Below are 18,109 nucleotides of genomic sequence, written 5' to 3' on the forward strand. Positions count from 1 at the left end.
CTCTACCCCCCCCCTCTATCTACCCCCTCTCTCTCTACCCCCTCTCTCTCTACCCCCCCCCCCTCTCTCTACCCCCTCTCTCTCTACCCCCCCTCTCTCTACCCCCCTCTCTCTCTACCCCCCCTCTCTCTACCCCCTCTCTCTCTACCCCCTCTCTCTCTACCCCCCTCTCTCTCTACCCCCCTCTCTCTCTACCCCCTCTCTCTCTACCCCCCCTCTCTCTCTACCCCCTCTCTCTACCCCCTCTCTCTCTCTACCCCCTCTCTCTCTCTACCCCCTCTCTCTCTCTACCCCCTCTCTCTCTCTACCCCCTCTCTCTCTCTACCCCCTCTCTCTCTCTACCCCCTCTCTCTACCCCCTCTCTCTACCCCCTCTCTCTACCCCCTCTCTCTACCCCCCCTCTCTCTCTCTACCCCCTCTCTCTACCCCCTCTCTCTACCCCCCTCTCTCTCTACCCCCCCTCTCTCTCCACCCCCTCTCTCTACCCCCTCTCTCTCTACCCCCTCTCTCTATCCCCCCCTTCTCTCTCTACCCCCTCTCTCTACCCCCTCTCTCTACCCCCTCTCTCTACCCCCCCCCCCTCTACCCCCTCTCTCTCTACCCCCTCTCTCTACCCCCTCTCTCTACCCCCTCTCTCTACCCCCTCTCTCTCTACCCCCTCTCTCTCTACCCCCCCCCCTCTCTCTCTACCCCCTCTCTCTACCCCCTCTCTCTTCTCTCTCTCTACCCCCTCTCTCCAAACTCCATGTCTATGTTCCCCCTGTGTTTTCTATTCAATATTTGTAATATTATTTAAAAAAAGTTAAACTACGACAAGTGCTGCATCTGCACCCATCCCCCTTCGCGCAGTCTTTCCTACGGGTTAGCCCGCTCGCACCGCAGCGCGCTGAAGCAAAGCCAGACGGATCCGCACGACACACGCGCATCGATTGGGGAGCCCTTTGCCTCGCCGCGGAGCGATGAAGGTGTGCCCGTGAGTCGTTATCCTCTTCAACCCCCGCGGACTCCCCGACCTTAAGACACGCCATTGAGGGGGCGAGGCCGCGCACGAACGTGATGCTTATTTTTGGGGCGTAAATGGGTGACGAATTGGCCACGTTCTGTTTACGTGATAACCCTTACCGGTTGGTTGCGGTCGGGCGGTGGAGGGTTTTGACGACACAACATTTGTATGTTCTTAGCTCTTTCGGTAAAGTCACCACGTTGAAGGGAAACAGTAAAATTAAGAAATATATATTTATATATTTTTATTATTTTATATATTATTATTATTTTGTTGTTTTCCCTTCAACGTGACTTTACCGAAAGAGCTAAGAATATGAATTACTGCAGTCACGAAAGCTTTAAATCAAAATCTATGCAGGATTCTTAGCTCTTTCGGTAAAGTCACGTTGAAGGGAAACAATAAAATAATAAAATATATATAAAACAATAAAAAAAATTCTCACGACGTTTCGACCATAACACACAAACGGTTATGGTCGAAACGTCGTGAGAATTTTTTTATTGTCTTATATATATTTATTATTTTATTGTTTTCCCTTCAACGTGGTGACTTTACCGAAAGAGCTAAGAATATGAATTACTGCAGTCGCGAAAGCTCTAAATCAAAAAGACACATTCATATGTTTACGCGATCTAACCCTAAAAAAATAAAATAAAAACTCTATTTATGGACGATATTGGTCGCGAAAGCCTCCGTGTTAAACCGGGAAGCTCACCGTCCATCGTGATGAACACGAGCCCAATGTTGCGAATGAACGTTGTTCGCTAGCTGTTGAGACGCTATTTGGGGATTTCTCCATTTGTGGCCTCTCGGCTCACTAACGCTCGCCAACCGAAATAAACTCGCTAACTGTGTTCATTTTTTACTAAAAAAAAAATCACATCACAGCAATAATAACAACGGCGAGGGGTTTTTATTTATTTTACTCTCATAATAATACACGCAAGACAGGGTGAAGTCCAGGAAGCGCGAGTTTGCTTCCTCATTTAGCCATTTGCGTTTTGGGACATTAGGCAGTCGCGTTCTGCGATAGCTTACATGCAAACAAATAACAGAGCAATTTTTTTTTGCTGAGTGGCCGTGTCGGGTGGTGGAGGGTTACGACACATTTATAAATAAACGCGATCTAACCCAAAAACCGTTATTATGAATAATATTGGTCGCGAAAGCCTACGTGTTAAACTAATTCATTAACAGTTTTACACCATTTATATTATTGCGATGGTGTTTTTTGTTGTTGTAAAGATGTTACATGAAAGCTATCGGGAGTTTTTATTTTATTTTTTATGAAGCAGCATTATTAAATTTCACGCTTTCAAATGGAGCGCAGCGATTTGTACATATGTCGTTGTGCATAGATATATCCAGCGGTGGACATGATAACCCCTGTAAGCGTGGCGCGCAAGCTCTGAGTCTGGGGAGAAAACAATGAATTCCATTTGTCAGATGAGAAGCTGATAAACAAACAAACAAAAAAAATCTGGTTAGTACCTCTGGTTTTGATTGAAAATGCGCGGTTGCAATTTGCCAAATGTTGGTCAAGGCTAGCAAAAGATCATGCGCGTGTAGCGCCACGGATGGGCTGCGCTTGCAGGCGATGACGGGGCAGCCCAGAAGCGTTTTGGGGTGGCTGCGTGGGATTCCACGATCCCTCGCAAACACTCCCAACGGCGGGGGGAACTACGGCTTGCACTGACCTGCAACGGCAGACATGCGGACCTCGGTGGGATCACCCGCGTCTCTCACTGAGGTCCGCGCCTCGGCTGAGAAGCGGATACAAGGCGAACCTCTGGGAGAGGTCCAGGCAGTTTCCATTTCCGTTTCCATTTATTTTGGTATAGAGCCCTGTGAGCCATTCGGCTCTTGAATCGGAGTGCAACCGCAACGAGCAAAAAAAAACCAAAAACACGAACAAGAAAAACATCTTACAGTGGCTACGTGTGTGTGTGACTGTGTGCAAAACAGAAAATCCAAGAAAAAAACCATCAAAATATTCCTGAAATAGCACCGTTACACCACCAACGCTGTGTGCAAAAAATCCCAGTGGGATGCAACTCAAACAACAACAACAACCACAAGACAACTATGATTAAGGCCATCAGTCTAACTCCGTACTACAACAACAACAACCACAAGACAACTAAGATTAAGGCCATCAGTCTAACTCCGTACTACAACAACAACAACCACAAGACTACTAAGATTAAGGCCATCAGTCTAACTCCGTACTACAATAAACAAAAACATGGCCAAACCCAAAAAAAACGTTTTCGAAATCACCAAAATAAATAAAGCCATAAATGCAATGTTACAGTGCTCATAGGGACTGTGACCGAAATTTTGAAAACCGAAGCAGTTGGAGACGGAAGCAGTTGAAGCAAGAAGACGCTGCTAGAGTAGGACTCTGAACCTCCCCCCTTAGCTTCGCCGTCCTTTTAAGGGCCGAAGCTCTGTGATGGGGTCAGTGTTGGACCCGTACCTTGGCCGGGTCAGATCGGGTAGTCTCACGTAGTTATATTACAGCCGGAGGACCTGGAGCGTAGTCGGGTTAGGCACGCTACACAGGAGGCATATAGTATACCAAGTGGAAGAGGTCCTCAAGATCAGCTGTATGAAGAATGTGATGTATACTCTTTGGTTCTATTCGGTAAAGTCACCACGTAGGTAAAAAGATAAAACGATAAAAAAATCACGACATAGGAATAGGTTTTACCCTTTTAACTGGCACAAAAACTGACACCTTTATTCAAGGCATCACGTTTGCAAAAACCACAACACAAGCAGTCAAAATGCAAACAAAAACAGACAACTCTGATAATAATATGCACTGTCCTTGCATTTGATTGGTCCACACCCGAGGCGGCTTTTCTTAGAGCCCTTTAGTCTCCACTGGTGTTGGACCAAAAGACGCCAAAAGGCGTACAACTCAAAAACAGCGCACTATCAGAGTATTGAGGGCTCGGGGTGAGCATTTACATTATGAGACCTCCTTTGCCAGAAACAAGATATAGGAATAGGTTTTTACCCTTTTAACTGGCACAAAAACTGACACCTTTATTCAAGGCATCATGTTTGCAAAAACCACAACACAAGCAGTCAGAATGCAAACAAAAACAGACAACTCTGATAATAATATGCACTGTCCTTGAATTTGATTGGTCCACACCCGAGACAGCTTTTCTTAGAGCCTAGTCTCCATTGGTGTTGGACCAAAAGACGCCAAAAGGCGTACAACTCAAAAACAGCGCACTATCAGAGTATTGAGGGCTCGGGGTGAGCATTTACAGGTCTCATAATGAAAAATCACGACGTTTCGGCCACAACACAAGCGGCCCTCATCAGGTGAAGGGACCAGACTGTCTCGAGAACAGCGCTGGAGTGAAACACGGCCACGCTCAGACCGCGACCTTGATGAAGGCCGCTTGTGTTGTGGCCGAAACGTCGTGAGATTTTTGTTGTTTCATTTTTTTTACCTACGTGGTGACTTTACCGAATAGAACCAAAGAGTATGGATCCTTGCAGTCACGAAAGCTTCAAATCTAGAATTGATGTATATTAGTTAGGGTGCGTGTGTATAATAAAAACGTGCCCCCTACGAAGTATCTCCGGAGCAACACTACACACGCACATATTGCATCCTTCAAATTACTATGATATGCTCCAGAGAGTAAGATGCACCCCAAACTTGTGCTCTGTGTCAATAATGTAATTTAATTTAAGTAGGGTCGCACACACGCGCAAGCAATAACCCAGAGAATGCGGCGATCCTCACTGGAGTATGATCTTAAAAGTGAAATTATCGTACGTTGAACTCAAAAACACACACATGGAGAGAAAAGATGTTGTTACACTGCTACCGATTTTGTTAAAACATGTTTGTGCGTCATTCCACAATGAACTTGACCAATGAAGTCATTTATGGATGAGCCTTCACGGTAGCTCTACGAATGCCATGAATACCGCACGTTATGTTTTCAACACAGAGGCTGAGCGTCGACCCAAAACGTTAAAACGGCCAGCAACCAACAGCACTTGTCAAAATTGTAAATAAATACTTGTTTAACGTGTTTGTTCAATTGAGCAAGGCCAATCATTATATAAAATAAAATAAAAATCTCGGCAAAAGAGGCGATGGTGGACGGAGGGAATTCCACAGTCGATGACTGCGATTGAAGAAACAGAAAGAGAAGCAGCGTCTCGACGTGCATGAGCGACTGAGCGGCTGGGCTGGTGAGCGTGTTGTTGTCGCCTGCGGCATTGCGATTGAACACGACATTGACGGGACAAATATGTACGGCGCAATAAACCATCGTTGTTGTTGTTGTTGTTTTTTTTTACACGACGGGAGTTAAAACCCTGGGGTGCCACAGTGGTTAGAGTGGTGCCGCGGTGGCGATATGTTCGCTAGCTCACCCGGTATACAGGAGGTCGTGGGTTTGATCCCGACCCTGATTGAAACTGCGAATGGCTCATTGGATCAGTTGTGGTTCCTTTGACCGCTCGACCGTTGCCTGGGTAACTGTGGTAATTCTAGAGCTAATACATGGCGTGCAAACGGATGTTACGGTGATGCCTGCTGTATATTTGGAGTAGTGCAGTTTCTCTCCCCGTGGTCGTGTGGATTTTCCTCCGGGGTCCTCCGGTTTTTCCGCTCCACGTTAAGAATCAAGGTGCATTCATCGAGTGTTCGGCTGCCATAAACGTCCACGCGATAAGCCGCTTCGTCACGCTTAAATTTGAGGCGGCCAGGTCGCGTCCGAAGAGGCATTTAGCTCAGTGGGCCTTAACTCCGATTATCACGGTTAGGCTACGCACGGTTCGAAAAGAAGTTCGGCGTACACATGCGCAGCATACAAAAGAGTTTTCCTTGCTATAGGGTCCTCCCCGTTCTCCCTGCAGGCGACGAGACCGATGAGGAGCTTTCCATGCGCGCCATCTGCACGTTGGACAGCGAGACCGGGCCCTGCGAGGCCCTCATCCCGCGCTTCTTCTACAACCGCTACACGCAGCGCTGCGAGGAGTTCTACTTTGGCGGCTGCTACGGCAACGCCAACAACTTCGAGACGCACAGGGAGTGCCGCATCGCCTGCAAGACAGTGCAGAGTAAGCGCCCGCATGCCAGGGTGAAATATTGTGGGGGGTTTTTTTTCTAAAACCCATAGATTTTGGCCCACGGTGGTCAGATCACTACGTCTCATATGAACCCTGGGAATCATGGGATATGTTCACCGTCCCCGCCCCCCCCCGCCCGGGGTGGGTTTACTATAATGGGTTAGCGTGTCCGCCCATGGTTTCTCACGAAGCTTGTTCAGTTTGGCTTTTGTCCGCATTGATGTGCAACTCCGTAATAAGCCGTACGCCCCAAAAATAATTGCATCTGTGAGAAAAGCGGTGGCGGTTGGGGCTGAAGGACCACGGGGATGGTTGCGGTTCTAATGCCTACAATAATCATCCAGAAATGTCTGTCCGGAACGCTCGCGACGTCACTCCACGTCGACCAGCCCCCACTCATTGATATTCATGAGCAGGTGACGTCCTCCGCATGGACCCCCCCCCCCCTCATTAATAATCATGAGCAGGTGACGTCACTCCACATGGGAGGGAGGGTGGGTGGGGGGCGAGGCGCCTCCTCTCCCCACCCCGGCGTCAACTGACAACCCTCACTGCAAAGGCAGAAGCCTCACTACGTCATCACGTGATCTCACCCTCACTACGTCATCACGTTATCTCACCCTCACTACGTCATCACGTGATCTCCGTCACGCTGTTGAGACATCGAAGTAAAAAGGACGTCGCGATGAGCAAGGGATTGTAACCTTAAAATGAAATAGGTCCGTGTCACCGCGCCCTTACAAATTGCACACGAATTGATGCTTTCCGTTTGCAAGTTTCAGATTCACTGCAATATACCCGTCCTTGGACGGACAAAAGGCTAATAATAATAATAATTATTCACAATGTCCTGACTCCCAACGTCAGAAATCTACAGGGGTCTAAACACTCCCTCACACTGGGCTATGAAGAGGGGGAGGGGGCGGGAGGCAGACAGAGGGGCCTAATTGGTAAGGCCCACGGAGCTACACGGCTCCTTTTCAGAAGTGATGAATCAACAAGGTGACTTATCATGCGGACATTTATAGCAGCCAAATACTCTAAATTCATGTTGTTGTTGTTTTTTTAATGTGGAGGGAAAAACCGAAGGACCCGGAGAAAAATCAAGGCGACCACGGGGAGAGAGAGAGAGAGATGAGCAAACTCAAAATATATATGGAGGTGTTAGGGTCGAGAACGAACCCACGACCTCCTGCATACCAGGCGAGGGATTTAACATCTTGCCACCGCGAACCGACTTGCAGTGTAAGGATGAGCCCCTGAGCACGTGGTTGTGGTGAGAATGCCCGCTTGCCACCAGCACTATTTATGTTTGTTGAACGTGTTTCGCACCGTACGTAGACAACCGTGCTAATCAGAGGTGCGGGGGAAGGAGAACAAACTAAACACAAAAAAAGCAGTTCGAAAGAAATTAGTTAACAAACTAGATTTTAAAGTGCATACGTCCATATTGGCTTACTAATATCGGACAGAAGAGCATTCCAGACGGCTGCATCTGAAAGCGCGTGATGCGGTGACCGTCTTGGTTAGCCAAAATCCGCTGCGGGGATGATCGGAGTTTGCGCGGTGGTGTATGCTCCTTGATGAGATCAGCAAGGTACTGTGGTTCATTTGTGGCGAGCACTTTGTGCGTAACGAGCGCGACCTCATCATGTATTCGTTCAGCCACCAGAAACCAAAGCAGCTCGGGCGAGAACTGAACGTCCTATCTTAGAGTACCCATCACGACATGCGCCAGAGATATAGTAATAGATTTTACCCTTTTAACTGGCACAAAAAACTGACACCTTTATTCAAGGCATCGTGTTTGCATTAACCACAACACAAGCAGTCAAAATGCAAACAAAAAAGACAACTCTGATAATAATATTGGCACTGTCCTTGAATTTGATTGGTCCACACCCGAGACGGCTTTTCTTAGAGCCCCTTTAGTCTCCATTGTTGTTAGACCAGAAGACGCCAAAAGGCGTACAACTCAAAAACAGCGCACTATCAGAGTATTGAGGGCTCAGGGTGAGCATTTACATTATGAGACCTCCTTTGCCAGTAACAAGATATAGTAATAGGTTTTTACCCTTTTAACTGGCACAAAAACTGACACCTTTATTCAAGGCATCGTGTTTGCAATAACCACAACACAAGCAGTCAAAATGCATTTTGACAAAATGCATTTTGACAAAATGCATTTTGACAAAATGCAAGGTACTGTGGTTCATTTTGACAAAACGCATTTTGACTGCTTGTGTTGTGGTTATTGCAAACATGATGCCTTCAATAAAGGTGTCAGTTTTTTGTGCCAGTTAAAAGGGTAAAAACCTATTCCTATATCTTGTTACTGGCAAAAGGCGGTCTCGTAATGCGCCAGAGAATTTAGTCCCGCGGCGACACGCAACTGCACGCCCCGCCATAGTCATTGCCCTTGCGCGTCGGTGTTTAAACTCCCCGCCGTGCCTCCACAACCCCCCCCCCCACTCTCCCCACCCACTGCAGAGGTGCCCAAGAAGTGCCGCTTGGAGCCGGAGACAGGCAACTGCCGGGCCGCCATCGCGCGTCACTTCTACAACATGACCACGGGCCGGTGCGAGGGCTTCGTCTACGGCGGCTGCGGAGGCAACGACAACAACTTCCGTACGATCGAGGAGTGCGTGGAGAGCTGCAGGCGCCCCAAGGCCAAAGGTCCGTGCGCCGCTGGGCCCCAACGCGTGATGCGTTGTTCACCCCGAGCCCTCAATAACTCTGATAGTGCGCTGCTGTTTTTGAGTTGTACGCCTTTTGGCGTCTTCTGGTCCAACACCAGTGGAGACTAAGGGGCTCTAAGAAAAGCTGTCTCGGGTGTGGACCAATCAAATTCAAGGACGGTGCCAATATTATTATCAGAGTTGTCTTTTTTGTTTGCATTTTGACTGCTTGTGTTGTGGTTATTGCAAACATGATGCCTTGAATAAAGGTGTCAGTTTTTGTGCCAGTTAAAAGGGTAAAACCTATTCCTATATCTTGTTTCTGGCAAAGGAGGTCTCATAATGTAAAAAAACCCATTGTTTGTCATTGTCTATGTTGCTGACCCGCTAGTTCACAAGCAGCGCGTATGCACTGGTTGAATGTTCCTAAGATTTATAACCGCGGGTGTACTAACCGTGACGATACTATGCGCCCGTTAAATATCCCTTGACGTCATTCACAAGACATTATGAGACCTCCTTTGCCAGTAACAAGATATAGGAATAAATTTTTGCCCTTTTAACTGGCACAAAAACTGACACCTTTATTCAAGGCGTCTTCTGGTCCAACACCAATAGAGACTAGGCTCTAAAGAAAGCCGTCTCGGGTGTGGACCAATCAAATTCAAGGACAGTGCCAATATTATTTTAAGAGTTGTCTTTTTTGTTTGCATTTTGACTGCTTGTGTTGTGGTTATTACAAACATGACGCCTTGAATAAAGGTGTCAGTTTTTGTGCCAGTTAAAAGGGTAAAACCTATTACTATATCTTGTTACTGGCAAAGGAGGTCTCATAATATAAATGCTCACCCCGAGCCCTCAATACTCTGATAGTGCGCTGCTGTTTTTGAGTTGTACGCCTTTTGGCGTCTTCTGGTCCAACACCAGTGGAGACTAGGCTCTAAGAAAAGCCGTCTCGGGTGTGGACCAATCAAATTCAAGGACAGTGCCAATATTATTTTAAGAGTTGTCTTTTTTGTTTGCATTTTGACTGCTTGTGTTGTGGTTATTGCAAACATGATGTCTTGAATAAAGGTGTCAGTTTTTGTGCCAGTTAAAAGGGTAAAACCTATTCCTTTGCCATTCACAAGAGCTGGCCATTGTGTGTGCTGGCGTCAGGGTCCAAATTTGCCAAAGTCGAAAATTGCGAACGCCAAATTACTCAGTGGGTACTAAACACACAACAAGTGAATGTCGCAGGTCACTCTTGCAAATGGAACTTTATTCTGGGCTCTTAAAATGTCACACGGTTCAACACGAAATGATGCTCTTCGGTTCTTTCGGTAAAGTCACGTCGGTAGAAAAATTAAACAAAACAAAAAATATATAATATATCACGAACGTTTCGATCGCAACACAAGCGGTCGTCCTCGGGCGGAAAACAATTATAATCCAGCAGTGGAAACTGGTGAACACAGCGAGAGAGCTGTTACAACACGAGGTTATTTATGTGAAATAAGATTTAAACTTTTCTTTAAGCACTTTCAGAAAAAGGTATGGTCTCAGCAAAGTCCCAATTGACTTCACAAACAAAAAAACATCGCGTTAAATTAGTGTTTCTTTTTTTTTAAACATAGTCTGGTTTATTCCAGCCCCGATGAGGGATGTTTTCAGTTTGACATGCCGGAACTTTGTACAAAGAATCTAAACGACCTGTGCGATCCCAGTGTGCTATTAAGGCGCTCAATGAAGTGACTTCAGAAACAGTTCTGTGATCTCATCTTCTGGGGCCCGTTGATCCCAGTGTGCTGTTAAGGCGCTCAATGAAGTGACTTCAGAAACAGTTCTGTGATCTCATCTTCTGGGGTCCGTTGATCCCAGTGTGCTATTAAGGCGCTCAATGAAGTGATTTCAGAAACAGTTCTGTGATCTCATCTTCTGGGGTCCGTTGATCCCAGTGTGCTATTAAGGCGCTCAATGAAGTGACTTCAGAAACAGTTCTGTGATCTCATCTTCTGGGGCCCGTTGATCCCAGTGTGCTATTAAGGCGCTCAATGAAGTGACTTCAGAAACAGTTCTGTGATCTCATCTTCTGGGGCCCGTTGATCCCAGTGTGCTGTTAAGGCGCTCAATGAAGTGACTTCAGAAACAGTTCTGTGATCTCATCTTCTGGGGCCGGTTGATCCCAGTGTGCTATTAAGGCGCTCAATGAAGTGACTTCAGAAACAGTTCTGTGATCTCATCTTCTGGGGCCCGTTGATCCCAGTGTGCTATTAAGGCGCTCAATGAAGTGACTTCAGAAACAGTTCTGTGATCTCATCTTCTGGGGCCCGTTGATCCCAGTGTGCTGTTAAGGCGCTCAATGAAGTGACTTCAGAAACAGTTCTGTGATCTCATCTTCTGGGGCCCGTTGATCCCAGTGTGCTGTTAAGGCGCTCAATGAAGTGACTTCAGAAACAGTTCTGTGATCTCATCTTCTGGGACCCGTTGATCCCAGTGTGCTGTTAAGGCGCTCAATGAAGTGACTTCAGAAACAGTTCTGTGATCTCATCTTCTGGGACCCGTTGATCCCAGTGTGCTGTTAAGGCGCTCAATGAAGTGACTTCAGAAACAGTTCTGTGATCTCATCTTCTGGGGCCCGTTGATCCCAGTGTGCTGTTAAGGCGCTCAATGAAGTGACTTCAGAAACAGTTCTGTGATCTCATCTTCTGGGGCCCGTTGATCCCAGTGTGCTATTAAAGCGCTCAATGAAGTGACTTCAGAAACAGTTCTGTGATCTCATCTTCTGGGGCCCGTTGATCCCAGTGTGCTGTTAAGGCGCTCAATGAAGTGACTTCAGAAACAGTTCTGTGATCTCATCTTCTGGGGCCCGTTGATCCCAGTGTGCTGTTAAGGCGCTCAATGAAGTGACTTCAGAAACAGTTCTGTGATCTCATCTTCTGGGGCCCGTTGATCCCAGTGTGCTATTAAGGCGCTCAATGAAGTGACTTCACACACAGTTCTGTGATCTCATCTTCTGGGGCCCGTTGATCCCAGTGTGCTGTTGAAGCGCTCAATGAAGTAACTTCAGAAACAGTTCTGTGATCTCATTTTCTGGGGGCCCGTTGATCCCAGTGTGCTGTTAAGGCGCTCAATGAAGTAACTTCAGAAACAGTTCTGTGATCTCATCTTCTGGGGCCCGTTGATCCCAGTGTGCTGTTAAGGCTCTCAATGAAGTGACTTCCGAAACAGATCTGTGATCTCATCTTCTGGGGCCCGTTGATCCCAGTGTGCTGTTAAGGCGCTCAATGAAGTGATTTCACAAACAGATCTGTGATCTCATCTTCTGGGGCCCGTTGATCCCAGTGTGCTGTTAAGGCGCTCAATGAAGTGACTTCCGAAACAGTTCTGTGATCTCATCTTCTGGGGCCCGTTGATCCCAGTGTGCTATTAAAGCGCTCAATGAAGTGACTTCAGAAACAGTTCTGTGATCTCATCTTCTGGGGGCCCGTTGATCCCAGTGTGCTGTTAAGACGCTCAATGAAGTGACTTCAGAAACAGTTCTGTGATCTCATCTTCTGGGGCCCGTTGATCCCAGTGTGCTGTTAAGGCGCTCAATGAAGTGACTTCAGAAACAGTTCTGTGATCTCATTTTCTGGGGGCCCGTTGATCCCAGTGCGCTGTTAAGGCGCTCAATGAAGTGACTTCAGAAACAGTTCTGTGATCTCATCTTCTGGGGCCCGTTGATCCCAGTGTGCTGTTAAGACGCTCAATGAAGTGACTTCAGAAACAGTTCTGTGATCTCATCTTCTGGGGTCCGTTGATCCCAGTGTGCTATTAAAGCGCTCAATGAAGTGACTTCAGAAACAGTTCTGTGATCGCATCTTCTGGGGCCCGTTGATCCCAGTGTGCTGTTAAGGCGCTCAATGAAGTGATTTCAGAAACAGTTCTGTGATCTCATCTTCTGGGGCCCGTTGATCCCAGTGTGCTGTTAAGGCGCTCAATGAAGTGACTTCAGAAACAGTTCTGTGATCTCATTTTCTGGGGGCCCGTTGATCCCAGTGTGCTGTTAAGGCACTCAATGAAGTGACTTCAGAAACAGTTCTGTGATCTCATCTTCTGGGGCCCTGTTGTCAGGCGGGGGGCGGTAACCGTGCGAGCGGAGAGAATACTAAAACGGACTTTTCTTCATCTATTCACGCAATGCAAATGCAATTCATTCACAGGTGGCTCATCTGGTTTGCGGTGCACTCGTCAGTCTTGCCGAGTCAACTGCACGCTATATAAAATGTAAAGGGGGCAGTCCTGCAATTGCTTGCTGATACCACTGTTGGCGGAAGGGCCGCTACTGGGGGGAGCTCTCGATAACCACTCTGGCTGGGTATTGTGACAAACTCTTTGGTTTTTTTCGGTAAAGTCACGACGGAGGTAAAATAACATAAATGAAAACAACCAAATTGAATCACGACGTTTCGGAGGCAACACAAGCTTCCGTCTTCAAGTGGAACAGTCACAGCAGAATCAGCTGTGTCAAGTGAAGAGCTCTGAGACGCCCGAGATTATATATACAGGTTAAGGGGGGGGGGGGGGAGGAGCCAGGAAGTGACGTGGGTGGGAAGGGGAGGGGCTAAGTTAAGCCGCCTTTTGTTATGCTGCAGAGGGTAGCGGTGGTGTAACTGCACGCAAGCGATTAAAACCCACTGGCAGAAATGGAAACGGCTGTGCAATTATAAGGCGGCTCAAGTTTGACTTGGTCGATGACGTCTTTCCAATGGTTGCTCAATTTAAAACCATCCTCTCGCTTGAAGTTGTGTCTATGTTTGTACATCTGCGACCTACTCCTATACACCCGCCAGACGTCTTAGAATAGGAGGGAGTACCCACACTTTATGCCACTGCGTGCGACCTGCCAAACGACTGTGGTTTATCTGTTCATACTGCTGGGTGGGCATCGTCGGGGGGCGGGGGCGGATTCGAGATACTTGCACCGCTCTTTCCACTGCACCCATCGAACCAGTAACCTCGCGCAAAGGGGGGCCGTCTAACTACATTCACGAAAACCACCGTTCGCCACTAAGTGGCGGCGACATCCCCACGTCGCTTGTGCCAGTGCGCGGTGCACCTTGAGGCCACGTGGAAGTGTTGGATGGCTCGCAAGCAGGAGGTCGCGGAACAGACCCAGGTGCCACGGGTCGACTGGTCGAGATGACTTGCGGATGCACACTACACAGCAAACAAAGACAACAAAGATCCTCCGTACGTAGCTTTAACAGACTCTTAGGGCAAGTGCTGTTAGCGAGCACCTACAGTATGAAGGCCGGCACGGCACACGAGCGGGGTGGGTGGCCAACACCACAACAGACCGCCTTTGTCTCCCCAGTGGCGATGTTTACACACCGCACCAGGTACTCATTTGAGGCTGAGTCGACCTGGAGTAGGCCCAGGACCGGTTCTTATAATCGTCACTGGTTTTGGCCGTGAATCGAACCCGGGTCGCCATATTCGTAGTGCAGCGTACCAAACCGCTACACCACCGCTCCCCCCACACACACACACACGCAGACACACACGTACGCAGACACACACGTCCACACTTGCGCATGGATTGTTGATTTAACATCACTGTTTTCTGTTTCTTCCCCCTCCTCCGCCCCCCCCCCCCCCCCCGAAAGATATGGGAGCCTCAACTTCGATGATCCAACCCAGAGGCAAACCAATGTCCAGCCGGATGAGAGCGGGCGTGAGGACCAGCGAGTGGAGGATAAAGCAAATACAGCTGTCGAAGAACGGCGAGCGAGCAGACCGCACGGAGCATCGAGGGCAGATCTGACAAGAGTAGGCACACTTGCAGCTCCCTCTGCCGGTTTGGGTTTCATAGCAAGAGGCACCGGCCCACATATTTGACGTACCTACTTTTTGATTTGAATCTTTCGTGACTGCAGGGATCCATGACTCTTTGGTTCTTTCGGTAAAGTCCACGTAGGTTGGAAATAAAATAAAATGAATCACGACGTTTCGACCGCAACGCAAGCGACCGTCATCAGGCGGAACCGATACAGCAGGACAGCTGCAGAATCGGCGATCGAAACGTCGTGGTTTATTTCATTTTATTTCTAACCCTACGTGGACTTTACTGAAAGAACCAAAGAGTTATGCACTTACTGCTTTATTTTTTGAACCCGCTTCACCAGTTTCGGTTGCGGAGAGACGAACGTGGCTGCGTGTGGGCGGAAGTTGACTCAGTCGAGGCGGAGTCGCCGATGTTAAAAGGCTGGCACGGCCCGGTTTTATTCATTCGGGCTTTAATCGGTTTTCATATAAAACCGGAGCACCTGGATCCTTACTCTTTGGTTCTATTCGGTAAAGTCACGTAGGTAAAAAAAAAACAACAAAAAATCACGACGTTTCGGCCACAACACAAGCGGCCTTCGTCAGGTGAAGGGACCAGGCTGTCTCGAGGACAGCGCTGGAGTGAAACACAGAGCCACGCTCAGACCGCGGACCTTTAAGCTGTGTGCGAGGAAACAAGGTGCCTTGACAAAGGAATTAGCATAAAAATTAGCATTTGATTGGCCGACTTAGCATAGCGGTGGTGTACGTGCGGGTGGACTTGCCGTTTGGCGCGGGAGGGGGGGGAGTTTACCTATTGATGGTTTAAAAAAGGGAATTTTTAAGAGCTGCGAAAGTTTGTGGTACCACTACTTGAAAGCAGCTCCCTCTGTCGGTTTTATTTTTTTTACCTACGTGACTTTACCGAATAGAACCAAAGAGTATGGATCCTTGCAGTCACGAAAGCTTCAAATCTAGAATTCACCTGGATCCTGCCCAAATCCGGTTTTATTCGGTTGAATTAAAGTCAAGTCGGGATTTCAGTCGCACACACCCCGTTGGCGGCGTTCGGCCCGGGGGCCCGGGCTCAGCCGCCCCTATGGCATGGCCGCGTCGACCGCCGCCGCCGCCGCTGCTGCGTCTGAGCGAAACTTCTCGACGATGGGATTTGTCCCATTCCAAGTTTGAGTAAAGAGCCTGGCGCCCAACGCAGTCGAGAAGCTCGTCCTCGTCAAGTCGAACCTCAACACCGAGTCAAGCGGCGAGAGCGACGACGAGGACGACGAGGAGGAGGAGCAGGATTGAAGCGTGCACGAGACGCCGATGATAAAAGCAGGTTTTAATAGGCAAAATTCCATCGAAACCAATAACCCGATTTGTCGGGCAAAAAAAGAGAACCGGGTTTTTCCCACCCCCCGCGATGTTGCCGGTTCAGGCGGCGGCTCCTCCACTTCAACTCGCTTCAATAAGAGTCACGCGGCCGCTCTTACCGAACGCAACGCGCCCGTCCCTCGCATCGCCATTCACCGTCTCCTGCCCATAATTCTAGATTTGAAGTTTTCGTGACTGCAGGGATCCATACTCTTTGGTTCTTTCGGTCAAGTCACGTAGGTGGGAAAAAATAAAATAAATTAAATCACACATAGCGTGCGCATACTTAGTCGGTTTCCAACCGCCTCCCCCACCCACCCCGCCCGCCGCCCCTCCCCCAGATCTCATGAGAGCAGAGAAGCATCCCTGATAAGGGCTGCTGTGGAAGGGATTTTTGAAGGCGCCTCTTAATTTTAATTCTCTACGCACAGCAGCGGGACGTACTGCCCTGCACGCTCGGCCACGCGACTATCACGTGACCGTCAGACCCCCCCCACCCACCCCCCGTATGTTTCATTCTCAGCGCCTGGGAATTTTAGCCAAATTGAGCGCCAAACCTCATTTGACACGGTGGGTTATTTGTACGGTCATCCGTAACTCTCGACTTGCTTGAGCTGAGTGAGTGTCCAGTTTAATCACGGGTGGGTGAAACCTGGATTTGAAACCCCGGTTCTCAGCATTGGCTGCTTAAGTGCTCCGACCTCTGGCCAACTGGCAACATGAAAAAATAGTAATTAATATTCTTGGGTTCCTTCGGTCACGTGGCTTTACCGAAAGAACCAAGAATATGAATCCCTGCGGTCACGAAAGCTTCAAATCAAAATAGTAATTAAGTCAGAGGTGCAGCCCCGCAAAATCCTTGCTCATGCCACTGGTGGCATTAGGGCCATCCCCAGAGAGCGCTCCTGGAGGGGACAGGATTTGGCCTACTCTTCCATGCCCACCAGACAGACGTCGTGGAAGAAGCGGGGAGTTACCCGCACCTGCGTCATTGTTTCGACCGACCAAAACCGAGAGGTCAAATCGAACCGGTGACCTTTGGATTGCGAGTCCGGTAGTGGTATTCCAAACTTTCACAGCAGCTTATTTCCCTTCACACCAACATTATGTAAACTTCCCCCCCCTCCCCCCCCCCCCGTGCCGGTCCAGTACATCATTGTTATGCTAATTCCTTTGTCAAGGCGTTTTTTTGTTGTTCCCTCCCACACAGCTTAAAGGACGCGACCTGGGCTTGGCTGTCTTCACTCCAACGCTGTCCTCTGGACAGTCCGGTCCCTTCACCTGATGAAGGCCACTTGTGTTGTGGCCGAAAGGTCGTGATTTTTTGTTATTGTATTTTTACCTACTACGTGACTTTACCGAATAGAACCAAAGAGTATGAGTCCGGTATTGCTAACCGCTACGTCACGGCACCGAAACGTGCGTCCTGTGTCGATGTCTGTACTCGCCCGGTCGAGTGCACGCTCACACCTCTACACGCGGATCGGAAGATGCATGCAACACGTTTTGCTTCCAAAATACCGATTTAAAAAACAAATTGATATATAGTGCGTCTTATAATCCATATAGAATATACGGCAGTGGTGATCTTAACTGTGCCACAATTCGTGTTTTCTTTTTTTTTTTAAATCGTCTGTAATCGTCACCAAACACGATGGCTTAACGACACGACGAGTATTCACTCGCATCGTATGTTTGTCCGTCGTGTTCGTCTCGCTAAAAGAAACGTTTCGATTTAAAGCTTTCGTGACTGCAAGGATTCATCTTCTTTGGTTCTTTCGGTAAGGTAGAATGCGAATAAAATAATAAAATAACACAATAAAATTCTCACGACGTTTCGGCCACAACGCAAGCGGCCGTCTTCAGGTGAAAGGTGCAGGACTGTCGGGACGACAGAGCTTCAACATTTTGAATGTTGAAGCTCTGAATGTTGAAGCTCTGTCGTCCCGACAGTCCTGCACCTTTCACCTGAAGACGGCCGCTTGCGTTGTGGCCGAAACGTCGTGAGAATTTTATCGTGTTATTTTATTATTTTATTCGCCTTCTACGTGACCTTACCGAAAGAACCAAAGAAGGTAAAGAAAAGTTGTCACGCGATTTTGTTGTTTCGTTGTTATACGCTTGCAAAAATAAAAAAACGTTGTATTCACACACT

The 18,109-nt window shown here is 48.2% G+C and overlaps 1 protein-coding gene across 2 annotated transcripts in view; it reads left to right on the forward strand.

Moving 5' to 3' along the window:
• LOC116958036 (BPTI/Kunitz domain-containing protein-like) overlaps nt 1-18,109 on the forward strand; it is a 67,331-nt gene that overhangs the window by 7,733 nt on the left and 41,489 nt on the right. The window contains exons 2-5 of one of the 2 annotated variants that reach the window (XM_076058141.1): nt 5,906-6,109; nt 8,609-8,794; nt 14,427-14,589; nt 17,165-17,740. In XM_076058141.1, coding sequence (XP_075914256.1) covers nt 5,906-6,109; nt 8,609-8,794; nt 14,427-14,584 — 548 coding nt within the window. In that variant the 3' untranslated portion in view covers nt 14,585-14,589; nt 17,165-17,740. Of the gene's footprint in view, nt 1-5,905; nt 6,110-8,608; nt 8,795-14,426; nt 17,741-18,109 lie in introns of both variants that reach the window. The other variant, XM_032980516.2, reaches the window with a different exon arrangement.

Source organism: Petromyzon marinus (genome assembly GCF_048934315.1).
Source record: "Petromyzon marinus isolate PM22_M1 ecotype Great Lakes invasive population chromosome 68 unlocalized genomic scaffold, UKy_Petmar_22M1.pri1.0 chr68_unloc.1, whole genome shotgun sequence".
NCBI classification, from domain to species: domain Eukaryota; kingdom Metazoa; phylum Chordata; class Hyperoartia; order Petromyzontiformes; family Petromyzontidae; genus Petromyzon; species Petromyzon marinus.